Source organism: Pavona decussata, unplaced genomic scaffold (genome assembly GCF_977016875.1).
Source record: "Pavona decussata unplaced genomic scaffold, jaPavDecu1.1 SCAFFOLD_602, whole genome shotgun sequence".
Classification (NCBI taxonomy): domain Eukaryota; kingdom Metazoa; phylum Cnidaria; class Anthozoa; order Scleractinia; family Agariciidae; genus Pavona; species Pavona decussata.
Window position 1 is genome coordinate 1724869 of NW_028145860.1, and position 15666 is coordinate 1740534.

The 15666-nt window shown below is 35.9% G+C and overlaps 1 protein-coding gene and 1 long non-coding RNA gene across 3 annotated transcripts in view; both read right to left on the minus strand.

Moving 5' to 3' along the window:
- Positions 1-7329: 7329 nt before the first annotated feature.
- Positions 7330-8945, minus strand: LOC146449305 (uncharacterized). Its single transcript, XR_014860707.1, has 4 exons — positions 8846-8945; positions 8118-8234; positions 7777-7829; positions 7330-7545 (listed from the first exon to the last, which is right to left on the minus strand). It is a non-coding gene; the product is annotated as an uncharacterized LOC146449305 (long non-coding RNA).
- A 1204-nt stretch (positions 8946-10149) lies between these two features.
- The window catches only part of LOC146449306 (uncharacterized), a 54060-nt gene continuing 48543 nt past the window's right edge, over positions 10150-15666 (minus strand). For both annotated transcript variants that reach the window (XM_085101118.1, XM_085101119.1), the window contains 2 exons: positions 13582-14750; positions 10150-12615 (listed from right to left, as the gene is read on the minus strand). In XM_085101118.1, the coding sequence (XP_084957244.1) occupies positions 11204-12615; positions 13582-14731 (2562 nt within the window). In that variant the 5' untranslated portion in view covers positions 14732-14750 and the 3' untranslated portion in view covers positions 10150-11203. The remainder of the gene's footprint in view (positions 12616-13581; positions 14751-15666) is intronic.

Consider the following 15666-nt stretch of genomic DNA (forward strand, 5'->3'; position numbering starts at 1 on the left):
GTGTATTGAAATCAATATATGTCTTCAACCAAGGACTTTGATTAAAGGATAATACACGGTGTATTTTAGTCAATTTCAAACCCAATTCACGATACAATTGCAGATTACGATAATGTAATACATATTTTGATTTGTTTGCCAATGTTGGAATCAGTTTTTTGACTTGTCCACTTGTTATTCCAAATTTTTCTGCAATTCTTTGGCAATAATCTGACAGCATATTTGGTGCCACTTTGATTTGTTCAGCGCCACATGGATAATCATTATGCAGGTCATGTAATTCATGAGGATATTCCAAATCAACTTCCAATAAATATCCAGTCTTATTATCTTTGGGAATCGTTTTCCAATTAATGTTTTTTATTTGTTGTTTATTCAACCATTTGAAATTCCCAGTTGGAAGATGTTGTGACATAGCCCATCCATATAGATTGTTTGCATCCAAATACATGATATGTTTACTGGGTTCATTTGGATTCCAATTTTGCATGTATTTGTTGTTAGCTTTGCCGTATCTATTGGCTATGTAACTGATTCCTCCACGCATGCCCTTTTCAACAAATTGATACATATCAATATCCGTGATTAATTCAAGTTTGACTTCAGTCATTTTCAACATTGCATCCCATGATAATCCCGGAGATGTAAAATAATGACATGGATCCAATCTATAGTATTCCAAACATGTTTTACGGAAATTTTCAAAAACATCAGCCAACAGCAGTACATCAGATTTGAGATATAAATCATGGTATTCGCCCATGGTTTTCAATTGAAATGTATTCCAAACATTTTGTGCATGACTGTATTCTTCATTGGAAATATGTTGGTTATTCATTTGACTGTAAAATTCATCTTTGGTTGGTAATTGAGTATCATTGAATTTATCAAAATTACTCATATTATCATACGGATAAACTCCTTTTTGTTTCATTAATTGTAATTTACGACCTTTGAAAACTTCACTGGTATATTTGAAGGCATCTTCTGGTAGATTCTTTACAAGATTTGCCAATGATTGATTCATAAACTGAAGACTGTCGATAAATACTAAATTATAACCCAACATGAATGCCATGTATTGTTCCATGTTATTTGGGATTACATTAATTTTGTGTTGTCTGGTTTCACCTTTTCTATCCACATAAGTATTGGTCTCAATAATTTTACCAATTTCTTGCATTATAAAATGACTATCATATCCTTTCAAATTATGAAATATTACAGGGATTTTGTTAGTTATTGTAAAATCCCTGTTACATTGATTATGGGCTGAGCCACGGAATTTTCCAGTAATATGGCAATGGTCTCTGACACGTCTATCATTTTTTGTGAATTGTTTGCAACAAATATGACAAGATGTTGCTTTTTGGAATTTGTCTTCATCTTCTGGAGACATAACTAATGGTTTATTGAATTTGTATTTGATTGTATTGCGGCAATATTTGACTTCATCAAGCATTGCTTGCATGAATTTGTAAACAGCTTTTTCTCCACGATAATATTTTATTGGTTTGGAATATTTGTCATCATAGCAGCATACAACTTTGTAACCATAACCGCAATCAGTGTGTTTTTGATAAGCTTCAGTAAAAGATTGTTGGTTAGATTGATTACAACCATGAATTGGTTCAGTGATTGCTTCAAAATCAGCATAAATCACGAATGGCGCTTGCATTTGTTTATTAAAATTTTTGAATTCTATTTTGGAACCAACTTCGGGCATTTTGATTGATTGTACACCATTGATTTCAATACATACTTCCTGATGCTTGGTTAAAACTCGTTCTGATGAAAAACATTGAAGGCAATGCATACAAAAATGTTTTTTATTTTTATTTTTTGTTTTTCCATACATAAATCTATTAAAATTTTTAATATAGACATAATGTTTATTTTCATCTTCTGAGATCAGTAGCAAATTCAAAACATCATCAAACTTTTCTTTTGAAACATAAATTGGATAAGTTTGTTTGTTTTCATAACCAAAAACATTGATGTTGATATTGTTTTGGGTTTCAATTTTGTTGTATTGTTTGACTGAAACAGGGAATTCAATGTTATCATAATTCAATTGTTTGACAAATGCTTTGTCAGTTTGTTTGATTCGTTGTGGATTATTTTCTCGTGGATTCAAATGTCTAACGTGACACCATCGAAAGCATTTATTGTCTTTATTCTTGAGATTAATCAATCCACTTTTGTTATGTTGTAGTTCAGTTGGAAGTTTAATGTAAGAACTTCCAGTAAGAGGCTGATATTTGATAATATTAATGTAATGTCCATTGATTGATTTAATTATCCAAGCTGAACCTTCACTAATCCATTTGTGAATATCATTCACAATTTGTTCAACATTAACATCCAAAGATTCTTGAAAATCATTGGCATTAGTTATTGTTTTTGGTTTACTATTAAAATATCCAATTCTGGAGACAGTTTGGTTTCCTTTTTGTTGTTCAAAATAAATTGTCAAAGTTTCAATAAATTTAATTCCTTTCATTTGAGTTAATAATTGTTTCATAAAATGAGCTATCGCTAATCTGGTTGAACTCATTTGAATCAAAGGATCTGTTTCATTTTTAATTCCAACTTCATAAGATTTGTTATATCCCTTGAATGCTCTTGCAACTTCTGTGATTTGAGTTCTCTGTCTAGGAATCGGAGCCATTTTCTTCATTCTTGGCTTCGGGACTGGTGTATCAGCAAATTGTTTTGGAGGAGGAATAATGTTGTTTCTTGGTTGAACAATTGGTCGATCTCTGAATTGAACAGGTGGTTTGATGATTGTATTCTCATAATCTTTTACCATTTGTTTGACTGATTTTCGTGGATAAGGTATTGGTTTCACTTTCTTGGTTCTCGGCATTGGAACCGGTTTTTGTTTAGCGATTAACAATTCAATTAATTGATTTTTCGTTAATTTGGATAGATTATTTTTATCCATTTTATATATATATGTCATATTATTTTCAAAAGGTGCGTTTGGGGTTTTGCTTAATGTCTGGCCACCCAATTGACCAGTCATTCCAGGATTAGCAGTTTGTGGACCACCTGGACGGATCCATTTTCGTGTTACTTTATTGTGGGACATGCCCTGAATACACTCATTTGTAGCATACTCAGGAAATGTTTACACAATATTTACCAAAATTCAATGTTTGGTAAATGTTCTTGAAGTTGTTTTTTGTATGGGAAGTTACCATTTTTGATTTTATTGATTATGGCATTATATTTTTTATCAATTAATTGTTTCTCATCTTCTGTAAACTCGTCTTCTGATTTCTCCAATTCAATGTCCATTTTAATTGATTTAATTGGTTTTTCAGTTGTTATTTCAATCTTTGTTTTATATTTCTTGGCTTCATAAGCGTGTTTAGCATTTTCTGAACGAGTCATTAATTCAAGATTTTTAATGCAATTGTTTTGTTTATTTGAGTCGATATGGTTTATTTCCATTTTATCAGGAATTGGACCATTGAATATTTCATAAACTAATCGATGGATATAAAAGTTTTTTTGAGGTAATCCAATTTGTGTTAATGTATTTCGCATGTAACCATCTGGTAGTAAATTACCAAATGAACATCTTTTGGTTTTTTTATTATATATTTGGCCATATTTGTTGGCTCCATAGTTCGTATAAACTGGATGATAATAAAATTTTTCACATTTCATTGAAACATTTTGTGGTGATTCAATTTTTTTACCTTTGCATTCATTTCCTTTGTATATCATGTTTTGTTGTTTGGTTACAAGTTCCAAATTTTTAATTGAGTTATCTTGTCTATCATTATTGATATGGTGGATTTGATATCCATCTGGTATTATTTTTTGGTTTATTGCTTCCCAGATGAACCGGTGGGCTTGGTATAATTTTCTTCCATTTTGATTGTAAACACCAATATTTAAATATCCATTTGGTTGTAAGTTACCTTTTCTTGGTTTCAATCTCTTGCGATTAATAATATATCCATCAGTTGAAGATCCATAATTATGGTAAATTGGATGAACATAATATGTTTTTCCTTCGTGAAAAACAGTGTTTGATGCCAGAATTTGCGTTGATGAATTTTCACTGGCAGAAGAATCCACATATGTGATTTTTGATTTTTGATTTTTTTTCTCACCTTCTTTCATTCTAATATTGTATACTCACCATGTTCTTAAGTAGTTTTGGTTTTCAAATTCATGTCCAAATTACCCTCCAAAAAGACATCAACCATTGTTGAATTCAAAATATAGCCAAACAACTCTTGTATTCATTGATGATTAATCATTGTAGAGTGGAAAATTAATGTCATCCAAATCGTTACACATTCTGTAAAACATCTTATTAATTAACCTGTTTTCTGTGCGTGTAAACTCGCAATCATTGTCTTCCATTGGTGGAAATTCCATTAATCTATTGACTGTTTGCAATTCTTCTTCAGAGTATGAACTGTTCAAAAATTCTTTTCTGGCTTTGTGCATGTGTTTCATATTTTCAGAGGCTGTAACCAATTGCAAATTTTCAATGAAATTGTCTTGACGGTTGGAATTGATGTGATTAACTTGCAATCCAGGTGGAATATGTGTCTGATTTACGGCCTCATAGACGAATCGATGAGCGGGGCATGTATTGTTACGTCCCGGAGAAATTATATAATAGCCATTCTCAGACAAATATCCTTTTCTAGGTTCTAATCTTTTACGATTGATTATATAACCATCAACTGAGGCTCCGTAATTTTCAAATCTTGGATGAATGAAATATGTTTTATCATTGTGATCAAATTGGTTGTTCATATAAATAAGGTTACATAAAATTGAATAACCGGTTTAAACCAGTTTTGAAAAAAGCAAGGAAAATTTAGCGTCTCCGTTGCAGGAGTTTTAGGTTTTAGGTCAAAAGCTAAATTTAGCGTCTCCGTTGCAGGAGTTTTAGGTTTTTAGGTTTTTGACGTCTCCGTTGCAGGAGTTAGGGTTGAATTCAAAGGCTGTATAAGAAGGATTTGTATGGGTTATGGTGAATTTGTATAGGATTTGGGGTCGGGTAAAATATTGGATTATAAGGGTTTGTATGGGGTTGGGTAAAATATTGGATTTATAAGGATTTGTATGGGATTTTTTATCATTTTTTGAAACGTGGGTTGATACCCTCATATATCTAACTACTTTTCATTTTATCAACTGTTGTTCTAGGAACTCTATAGTTTTCCTTTTATTTGTCAAATTTCTTTGTAGTTTAGTTCACTTTTCTTTTTCCGTTTATATCGAGTCTCTACGATCGTCTTTCCATCTTTGTCTTCTATCATTTCTCTATAGTTCTCTCTTTTTTTTTTTCTTTGTTTTTTCTCTGGTATGTTAGTATCGTTTCTGTTATTTTGCTATCGTTTTCTATTGTCTTTTTCTGTCCTTTTTCTTAAGTTCCAATGTCTATCGGTTGTTTCTCTCACACTCTGTCGTACCAGTTTGCTCTTGTTTGTGTTAATCAGTCATCTGTCACCTGTTTCAGTCTAGTCTTATTATCGAAATTGTCGGTGAATATAATTTTTTTGACCTTATATTTTCCCTCTTTTCTGTCCTTTGCCTGTCATCAATGATCATTTTTCCGACAGTTCCGCTTATCGCAAATTTCTTACTCATCGAAAAATGAGCGAAAATTAAACCATCGCGAAAATAAAAGGCATCAGGGTGATTATGAATAGCATTATAATTTACATCTATCGCGAAATATCTTTTTATAAAAAGGTCTGATTGGGCACTCAATATCATATGGAAAAATTTGTTCTTTCCCTGCTAGCTAAGACATTTTCTTCTTTGTTCCAATGATAGGACCCTTCGCGTGAATTTTGTCTGAATGCTGCATTACCCTTTCACTCCCGGAGGGAACCTACGAGTCATGTCATAAGGTTTCACCTTTTGAGTCGGAGGATGAACTCTCGAAGTGCATGTTACTGAATGCTAAAAAATGCAAGCTACTGAGCAGTACTTTCCTGTGGTGCTGTTTGTTATGCCGTACAAGGTGGGTCTAACTTGTAAGTCTGTAGATGAAATCCTAAAGTGTGACCTGTCAAATGCAAGCTACTGAGCAGTACTTTCCTGTGGTGCTGTTTATTAAGCTATACAAGGTGATTCTATGTTTTGAGTCTGTGGAAGAATTCCTAAGGAGTGACCATTCAAATGAAAGCTAATGAGCAGTATATTTTTTTGGCAATGCGTATTATGTTTTAAAAGGTGGTTCTATGTTTTGAGTCCGTGGACGAAAAATTTATTTGAAACTGTGACCAGTCAGACGAAAGCTACTGAGCAGTACTTTCTTGTGGTACTATTTTTATTATGCTGTACAAGGTGGTTCTAGTTTTTCAGTCTGTGGATAAATCCTAAAGTGTAAACATTCAAATGAAAGCTACTGAGCAGTACTTTGCTGTGCTGCTGTTTATTATGCTGTACAAGGTGGGTCAAACTTTTAAGTCTGTAGATGAAATCCTAAAGTGTGACCATTAAAATAAAAGCTACTGAAGAGTACTTTGCTGTGCCGAGTGCTGTTAATTATGCTGTACAAGGTCGTTCTAACTTTTAAGTCTGTAGATGAAATCCTAAAGTGTGACCATTAAGATATAAGCTACTGAACAGTACTTTGCTGTGGTGCTGTTTGTTTTGCTGTACAAGGTGGTTTTTACTTTTCAGTTTGTGGATAAGATCCTAAAGTGTGACAGGAGTCTACCTGAATTTGTGGAAAATAATTCTAATGATTCCACCTTTTGCGACTGCGAATCAAATCCTAAAGTACAGCCATTCAAATGAAATCTGTGGAGTAGTACTTCTCTTTGTCTTCTCCCGGAGTGAAGAGGTAAACTTAAGGCTGAGAAATGAGTTCAATTTTGCCTGATATCCGAGAATTGAGCACAAGCACTCTCAGTCAGACCTTCTTATAAATGATACTATGGAGATCATGGCCCAAGTGTTCAAAACGCGATCATGTTAATCCAGAAGTTTCAATGTTGAATTCAGTATTAAACATTTCCTGTGTTTCATTTTTGGAATTATTGATTTATCTTAAACTCAACCATAAATTGTCAATTGCACAACGATTAATTTTTTTTATTTTGAAATACTTCTTCTGACCGTTTTTGGCGGGTAACCCAAAGCCATAATCTGGATTAACTTTTAATCCGCATTTTGAACAATTGAACCATCAATTTTACAGTCAACCTACATCAAGCGTGACCAGTATTTTTGAAATTTGAACGGAGTTTTGAAATTTATGTCAGTTTTGAACATCACCAGAGAAATTTCAGAGTTCCCGTAGAAATTTCCCTAGTTTATTGACGGTATAAAAAAGCTATGTTCAAGATTCCATTCAAATGACGGACATGTTTATTTCATTCTCAGAAATACTGGTCATGCGTGACGTAGGTTGACTGTAAGTATGTAAGCTAAAGTTTACAAGAATTAAACCTTAGGGCCAATTGATTCTTGCAGTCCTCTATCCACTGTCTGCAGTCCAATCCACTCTGTTTACTGATATTGTTGTTGTCTCTTGACTTGTAAAACTTGCAACTAAAATCCAAGACAGAAAAATCTTTTAATAAAATAAAAGTAAGGAATGTAAAACAACCTTGCAATTTAAAACTTGAGTATCATAGGCACTGTGAACACAGGAATGAGTACAGGAATGAAATCACATGTATAAACTCTGGCTAAAACTTCTAACAGTTGATTTTGTAACAAGATCCAAAGAGTAATTTGATTCTAATCACTCAACAAGCGAAGAGGCTAACCATATCTCACCTTTGTAATAGTTGCGTCTCTGTTTCCAAATTGAGCCATTCTCAGTGTGGTATCTGCATTGAAGGAAACAATAGAAGTGTGAAACAATATTTACTCCCAATCCCTCTTTCCCCTAGAAAATCCCTTTTCCTCGCATTCAGTTTGATTCTGTGATATGATAGAGCAAGAAGGGGAGGGGTGGAAGGAGTCTTATTCATTTATTTATTTATCTTTTATTTCTTGAGTTCTAATATCGTAATTGAAGAAAATCTGTCAGCTTTCTCACGCGCACACAAAACTAATTAATGTTTCTGAAGATAGGAATGTTTAGGCCTGTTAGTGTGACAAAGAAAACTACTCACCCGAGATCAGAGGAATTCTGTCTCTTTGGAAATGTGTCGGGCAATCACAAGAACTCCAATCTTGCATGTGAGCACGCTAAATTAAAGGTCTCGGCATGGGTATTGAACTGGTTAAGTCTGAAAGTGAAAGAGGCACAAATTGACTCATATCTTGTCGCTGAAAATTTCAAGATGACATAGATAGAAGCTTGCAAGAGGTCCTGTCGGGTCGAGTTTTTAACTTTACTGCCCTGTTCATAAACCAAAATGTTTCACTGAAAAAAGCTTATATTCGGATTTTGCAGCAATTTATTGAACCAAATATAGAGAAAGATTTCCGCATAGCCCCTACATTAATTAATTATACATGCACCACTGTCATACTAACCCTCTTCTAAAAACGGCAAGCGTGCAAAAAGTTTGAGTTGCAAAATGTATACATAATTAATGTTGGTGTTTTCAGAATCTTGCCTCCGAATTCAACCATTGATTTTTTCAGCCATTCATTCAACTAAATGTACTAGTGTTTTAAAACTGGGATGTAATAGCTTTCAATCCAGGGGAAGTGGCAATACTGCCAACCGTTACATGCTCAGCACTTTATACAAGGCCGGCCTATGTCTAAAACCACTAACTCTTAGTGAACAACTCTATCTTCCTACACCACGTTTCATAAGATAAAACACTTAATTTTCAACAAAGTACTATGCGAGGCAAAATAAGAAAAACAAATTATCTCGAGTAAATACCTTAAGAATCTTGAATTATTCCACGTTGAATGTCCTGCACGCCGTCGCTTTCCGATCATCGGTTCAAGCTTAATGGGTATGAAGAGAAGACAGCGATGATGGTTCGGACAAAATTCCATGAAATAAACCGCAACTTTAGCGTCAATGTTTTGAATTATTTTGCCAGGAAACAACTATAAGGACGGAGTTAAGTTTTACCGTTGTCCATCTTGGTTTCAAGTTCCTCGTGGTGGCGAGTGTGAAGAAAAGATGAATAATTTAGCGATAATCTACAATTCAAATGTATAAGCCTCGATTTCGAATGCTTTTGGATGCATAAAACTGCACGGGAGTTGACTGAGCAAAAATATGAGAATGTTATTACTAGAAAATGTTTGGGGAACTCACAGACATAGTGGGTGAAGGTATAAAGAAACGGGGATAAAGATTTTCGAGAAATTAGCACTTCACAGTTTAACAAACCTCGGATTTTCGACCGAATTGCAATTTGGAAAAGTTTATTACAAAAAAACCAGAGAACAAGAATCCTCAAAGCAGGGAGCAACTCAAGCCGTGGATGGCGGCGAGTTTGAGATTTAAGACGAGCCATTGGTTGGTGGGACGCGACTGAATTATAAACTGCACAATTTCTGCTGTCCTTCAATCGCTCAAAGGTTTTACTTAACAAATGGACGTCAAATTGTTGGAATTAGTAGGGAGCTTAAGCAACTACGACGGCAACGGCAACGGCAACGAAAACGTCACTTGAAAATATAACATTATTTCATTTGTGCTACTTCGCGATTATTTCAACTCGCTCAACCTTTACAAAAGTGGCGAACTTTCCAGGAACCAAATTGGAAGGAGTGGCGTACAAGTTAAGAAAGAAAATGAAAAATTTATCGTCGTCCGTTGACGTTCTACACAAAACCTTAAATTTGGTCAATTCACGTTGTCATTTTGCAGAGGACGGCAAAGAGATGTACCGAAATGTAAAACGCACGTACAGAGCAATTGTTTTTGCTCATTAAACCTATTGTTTTGCGGCGTTGTCGTTGCCGTTGCCGTCGTCGTTGCTTAAGCTCCCTAGTGTCTACATTTCAAAGCTTAGTTTAAAAAGTTGAGATAGCGCTTAAGTGTTTTATTATCGCCTCTTTTCCCTCTTAAATTTTCTGCGCGCCGCCATTTGGATTTCATGACGTCAACAATCCCAATAAGGGGTAGAGTGGGAACTGATGGGTGGTTGGAAGGAGGAGGAAGGGGTGTGGGGGGGGGGGGGGTGTTGACAGATGGAGCAGAGCATGAGAACAGTGAAGGAACAGCGATCGAGAGTGGTTAACAGAGTTTATTGTTAAAGTGAGGTTTACAAATTCACTTGTGCTTGCTGTAATGCTTGCTATATCGCCGAAACTGGTCGTCATTTTTCCACACGCATCCGTGAACATCTCTCTTATGACAAGTCCTTACACATCTTCAAACACTTACAAAGCTCAGAACGCTGTCGTCAATCTTGCTCTGCGGATTGTTTCGAAATCCTTGATTCCGCCCCCGCTAAATTTCAACTTAAACTTAAGGAGGCTATGTATATAAATTGGGAAAGCCCAATTTAAATCAACAAGTTCATCATGTCAACCTGGCACTTACGCTTTACGCTTTATTTTCTTTCCAACACTTTGTTACTCACTCAAATATGTTCTCTATTTTTGTCACTTAATCATAATGCATGTTTCGCTCAGTTGTTATATAGTCCTAACGATTTTTCAAATATTTTGTAACTGACGATGATGTTTGTAACATTGAAACATGTCTTACAAATTGAAAAATGTCGTAATCTTCTTTAAAATTACGGAGTTTAAAAATATTTAGAAGTTGATGAATTTTTACGCTATATTCGTGTGCAAAAGGGAACTAGTAAAGACCTCAAAAAGGAACACTTTAAGACAGAGAAGGGTAGAAAGGAACACGTAAGGGGGCAAAGGGACTGCGAAGATCCCAAAAGGAAACACTTAAAGGGAAACTCCACTCTGACAACAAATTTTGACGTTAATTTGTTAGAAATGTCTGAATTGTAAATTTTAGTTTGAAAAGTAGAAATAACATTCAAGTGTGCTAAAAATTACATGTGATTATCGTCTGTTTTCACTTTTAAATTTACGTCACAAGAAAGCAAAAATGTTTTTCACTTGCATGTTAATGGGGAGTGAATACTGTCAAACCTCTCAAATATCGAAAACTCGAATATTAAACTAGTCTATTCATCAAGGTCCACATCAGAACCAAAGGCTAAATCGTCATCCTCACATCAAAGTAACTGGGACATCATATAGCAGGCAAACGGACGTTACGTACGGCTCCAGCCTCAAACGAAAACCCTGGCGACTAGTAGGAAAGATAATTCCGTGTATCAATGGAATCAGATTCATTTTCAATCGTTGCCAGAACTGAGATTTCAGCTTCCCAGTAACTTATATGCTTCCAAACTGAGAAAGCAAAGATCACTCGTCCGGGACCGACTTCTAAAGTGAGAGGAAGTTGGCGGGAAAACCTCATGTTGGATGCCTCTGCTTCAACCTTGACGCGATATGTTTGATTGCGACAAAAATTTGCCACTTCATATGCGTTCGCTGTAGAATGACGCCTTATCATCAGCCATAAACATGGTTTCTTACTGATCTTTCTAACAACAGGTTTTTGGCCAAAATACTCCCAATGTTTAGGAGACTCGGATGCAAACCCAGAACGCGTTTTAGACGCGTTTAGCGAGCAAACGCACAACTTGAGCTCCACACCATCATCAGCACATGTTTTGTACATTCCAAAGAGCGTTAGACGATCGTATGCAAACAGCTCCATTTGATAGACATTTTGCAATATTATTTCCTTTGCTTTTACTTCAACATGAAACACGTCTTTTCGTTGTGGCACTCCATCTCCTGGCGCAACACTGATATCCATGGAGGTGATAAGCGACCCGTCAATTTTACAGTTTCTTAAACGGACATTCTCAAACCACAATGGCTGCAATTGTTGGCAAGATCGGGTAAAATTCTCAGGTGTTACCTTAGAGTTCTTCTGGAGCGAAATTACTTTCTTGTACTGTTCTTGGAGACGGTTATTTAACTCGCCAATCGCAAATTCAGCTACTTGAATATGCGACGTGTCATTGTCAACCTGGATGTCCCAGCCTTCACACACGCATAAATTTGGCGTCCTGAGTTCCAAATCATTGCAGGTGCGTTTCTTAGAAATGGGTGTGAACACTCCAACTGGCTTTACACCATTGATTGGCCCGGCCAAAGCCATTAGAGAATGGTGCAGGTCGATCATGGTGATAAGCCTTCGTTGGTTCGTTTCTAGTGCGGACATCGCGTTCTTTCCTAACAAAGAAGCTACTTTGTTCGGAACGATCACAAAAAGGCTAGGGTGAAACATTTCGAACCTCCCTTCAAGAACCTCAGAAGTATACGAAGTATAGGTATTTCCATGGTCCGCTAGAACTATTGTCAAAGTATTTTCATCCTTAGCCATGCTAGTAACATAGCTTTCAAGATCAATATCCAAAGTTTGTGTTCTTATACTTCTATGATCGTGAGCAACGTTTAATGTCGTGTACAAGAAAACCGGTTGAGCGTTGCGTGACGCACCGACGGCTTGAATAGTGTCCGTAATGTAACGGAGAAAATAAGCGTGTTGGAACTTTCCGTTGTAGCAGATTTGGTCGCCGTCTGGTCCAGTAAAAGGGCTTTCCACTCCCAGTGACTTAAGGATCTTGCAACTGGAATGTGTGAGGCCTTAAAATACGATGAAATTATGAGCATAGTTTGTCACAAATCCTTTCTTCAGGGAGCTGCTATTTCCAAGCAGTAGTAAAACAAAAAAAAAACAAAACAAAAAAAAAAAAACCCGCTTGCGTGATGAATTTATAGGTAGGCAGCGCTTTTCAAGAAAACTAAATAAACTGGCTGTAGGTCCTTTTTCCAAAACCCCCGTCTCTATCGATTGGTGACAGCTTTTATTGAGAACTAACCCAATGTACTTCTTAATATCGTAAAGTTTCAACGTTCTACCCTTGAGAATTAACTGAATGAAAATTGAATCTCTTGTAAGGTTATTGTGCACGTAAAATAGCTTTTCCGGCACGAAATGTCTTTGGTCGTTATAACAGTGCCCCGTTGTTCAAAGAGAATACACTCTGTTTTTTTTATAAGAACCTTTTTATAAGAACGTTGAGACTGAGATTAACCAAAATTTTAAGAACGTATTAAGAACATTCCTCAGGCTGAGAGTTGATTAAGAAAGTTTTTATTTTCCTAATCTGTATAAGTCGTATATAAAATCAAGGTAACAAATGTAAATTAACCAAAATACTTAAGGGCATGTTTCGTATAACATTAACAATGGTGACACACATCTCGGTTTGTCATAATCAGCAGTTCTCGATACCATATCTCAGCAGGCAATGCTTGATTTACTGAAATACATGTAGTGTATACCATGTAATTTAACAACATCTTAAGAACGTTTTAAGCCTCAAATCGCAAAAAAATATAAGAACGTTCAGCCTCAGCTCCAAAATTAGACGTTCTTATAAAAAAAAAAAAAACAGAGTGTAACGTTATCCAGCGGATAAAATGTACTCTAATGACTTCTCCGCAGGATGAAGTTATTCACTCTTTGAACAACAGGGGCCATAATCTACGGGATGGGGATCATGAATTTAGGGTTCACACATGGGACTGTCCCGTTTAAGAATTTACCTGTGTGATCAATATAAGCTGATTTCATCTCCTCCTGAAGGCGGTCCCAGCGGTTCACACCAAGATCGGTCATTAATCCCCAGATACCTTTCCAGCACAAGTCCTCCTGCCACACTGTATGGTATCCAGCTCTCTTGTAATGCCCAAACAGTGCTGATATATTCAGTGGAGGAGTTTTATCTTTTTGCTCAACTGGAAATAGTTGTCCAATATAAAACGCGTGCATATTGACAGCAGTGTGACCGTGCAGGGCCTGGAACAACTCGAAGTCGAAGACTTTGGCGGGAACCGCTCGTGGATTTTCCCGCCATTTTTTGAACGTGGTGACAGTTCTTGGCAAAGAGCGGTAAAAATGAGCTCTGGCAACTGAATCTATAAGAAGAACATTTACATTGACGAGATTTCTATTTCTAGCGTTTTTGTTTTCTACTACGGTAACACGAGGGTCGAGGGGAATAAATTGCGATACTTGCTCTCCTTGGTGATTCGTGCATTCAACGAACATAAAGTTGAACTTATTTTCATTATTTTTCCTTGCAATAGCTGGTAATCCTCTTTCAAGTTTCTCAACTGTCGAGAATTCTTTTACAATTTCAGTTAGTCCTGTTTTGGGATTAATACAAATCACTTTAAACGAATCGCTTTGATCGCAGAGTGATTTATTACATGCAAAATCAATCATTCTTCTTTCACTTGCATAATTTACTTTCATTTCGCAAATCTCCCCCATTCCTTTCTTCTTGCACTTCGATAATTCAGGTTTAATGGAATACATTTTGCTGGCAAATTCGCAGGAATGTTCGCTTGGTTTGTGAGGCGTACATAGCCCGTACTCGACAGTTTTCGCAGATCCAAGGGACAACTTTGGACACGCGCTATTCAATGTCTTAATATGTCGAGAACTATTGGGTGTTGAGAGCGGATCTCTGTAAGATGACATCCTTTTCAGCATTTGTGTGTCTTTGTCGACTGCAGCTTTCCCATGCTTCTCTTTTCTCTCCAACGCGACCTTGGAATTCCACGATCCCTCTTTGCTGAGAAGATACCAGTTTATTAACAAAAGCGAAATCACCAGCAAGAAAAATGTTTGGAGAAATGTGCCTCTTAAAGTTGATGTGAATTGACATATTTTGGGAACGAAGGACGCCATTTTTCACCTGGCAGATTAACTGCAAAGAATTGAAAAACAACATTATTATACAGTATTATTAACTTAAGAATTCTCAATTTGTTTTTTACTGTACGAGAAACATAGGCTAAAACGACAGACGTATGTAGGACTCCCGTTGGAAACCAAAATTCTTGTCTGATCGCGCCTCAATTTTTCACTGCATTAAGCTTTCTATTGCGATATACAAAACTACGGATAATTCCTTCATTTTGTCCTCGTCGCAATTGTTGCGAAATGTAGACGGACAAACTGTGACGCCGACTATTAGTTTCCAACTGTTTCTTAACCTTTTTATGAATTAACCATTGTCTTTGCATTGCATCTACCTTGAGAGCTAGGCGACTCAGTGAGTTGTTCTAATCTGATGTGTTCTCCTAATTAACTAACTCCAATAAGATGCCGTTGGTTTGTTTTCAGTTTCAGTATATTGATTGCCTCACACACACAAATACAACATTAACAAATTAAACATTAACGAGGCAAGGTAGCCCGAAGAAGCCAATTTTAACGGTCCTTAATAACTAATACGTGGGAAATTAAAAAAAAAAATAAAAAAAAGCACAGGTGAACATTTGCATAGTCAATCTTCATGTAATTTTTTATTGAAAAAAACTAGCATACGAGGAAATATTGAAACCTGACCTTCTTTTGGTATGGGTCGAAATTTTTACGTCAAATTAAACAAGCTGCATGAAACGATGTCATGTTACAAACTTCCTGGAAAGTGATTTCATCGAAAAATTGGAAAAATAAGAGTTATTTAACATGAAACTTACCTCTCGTGATTCAAGTGAAAAAGAGTTCAGCCATGTCATAAATTTCCTTACAATTGAGCATTTAAAAATACAGAGAATCCTGCCTCCAATAAAGTTCTTTAAAAGAGGTTTACAGGCCGATCCCCAAGTCTTTTTCAT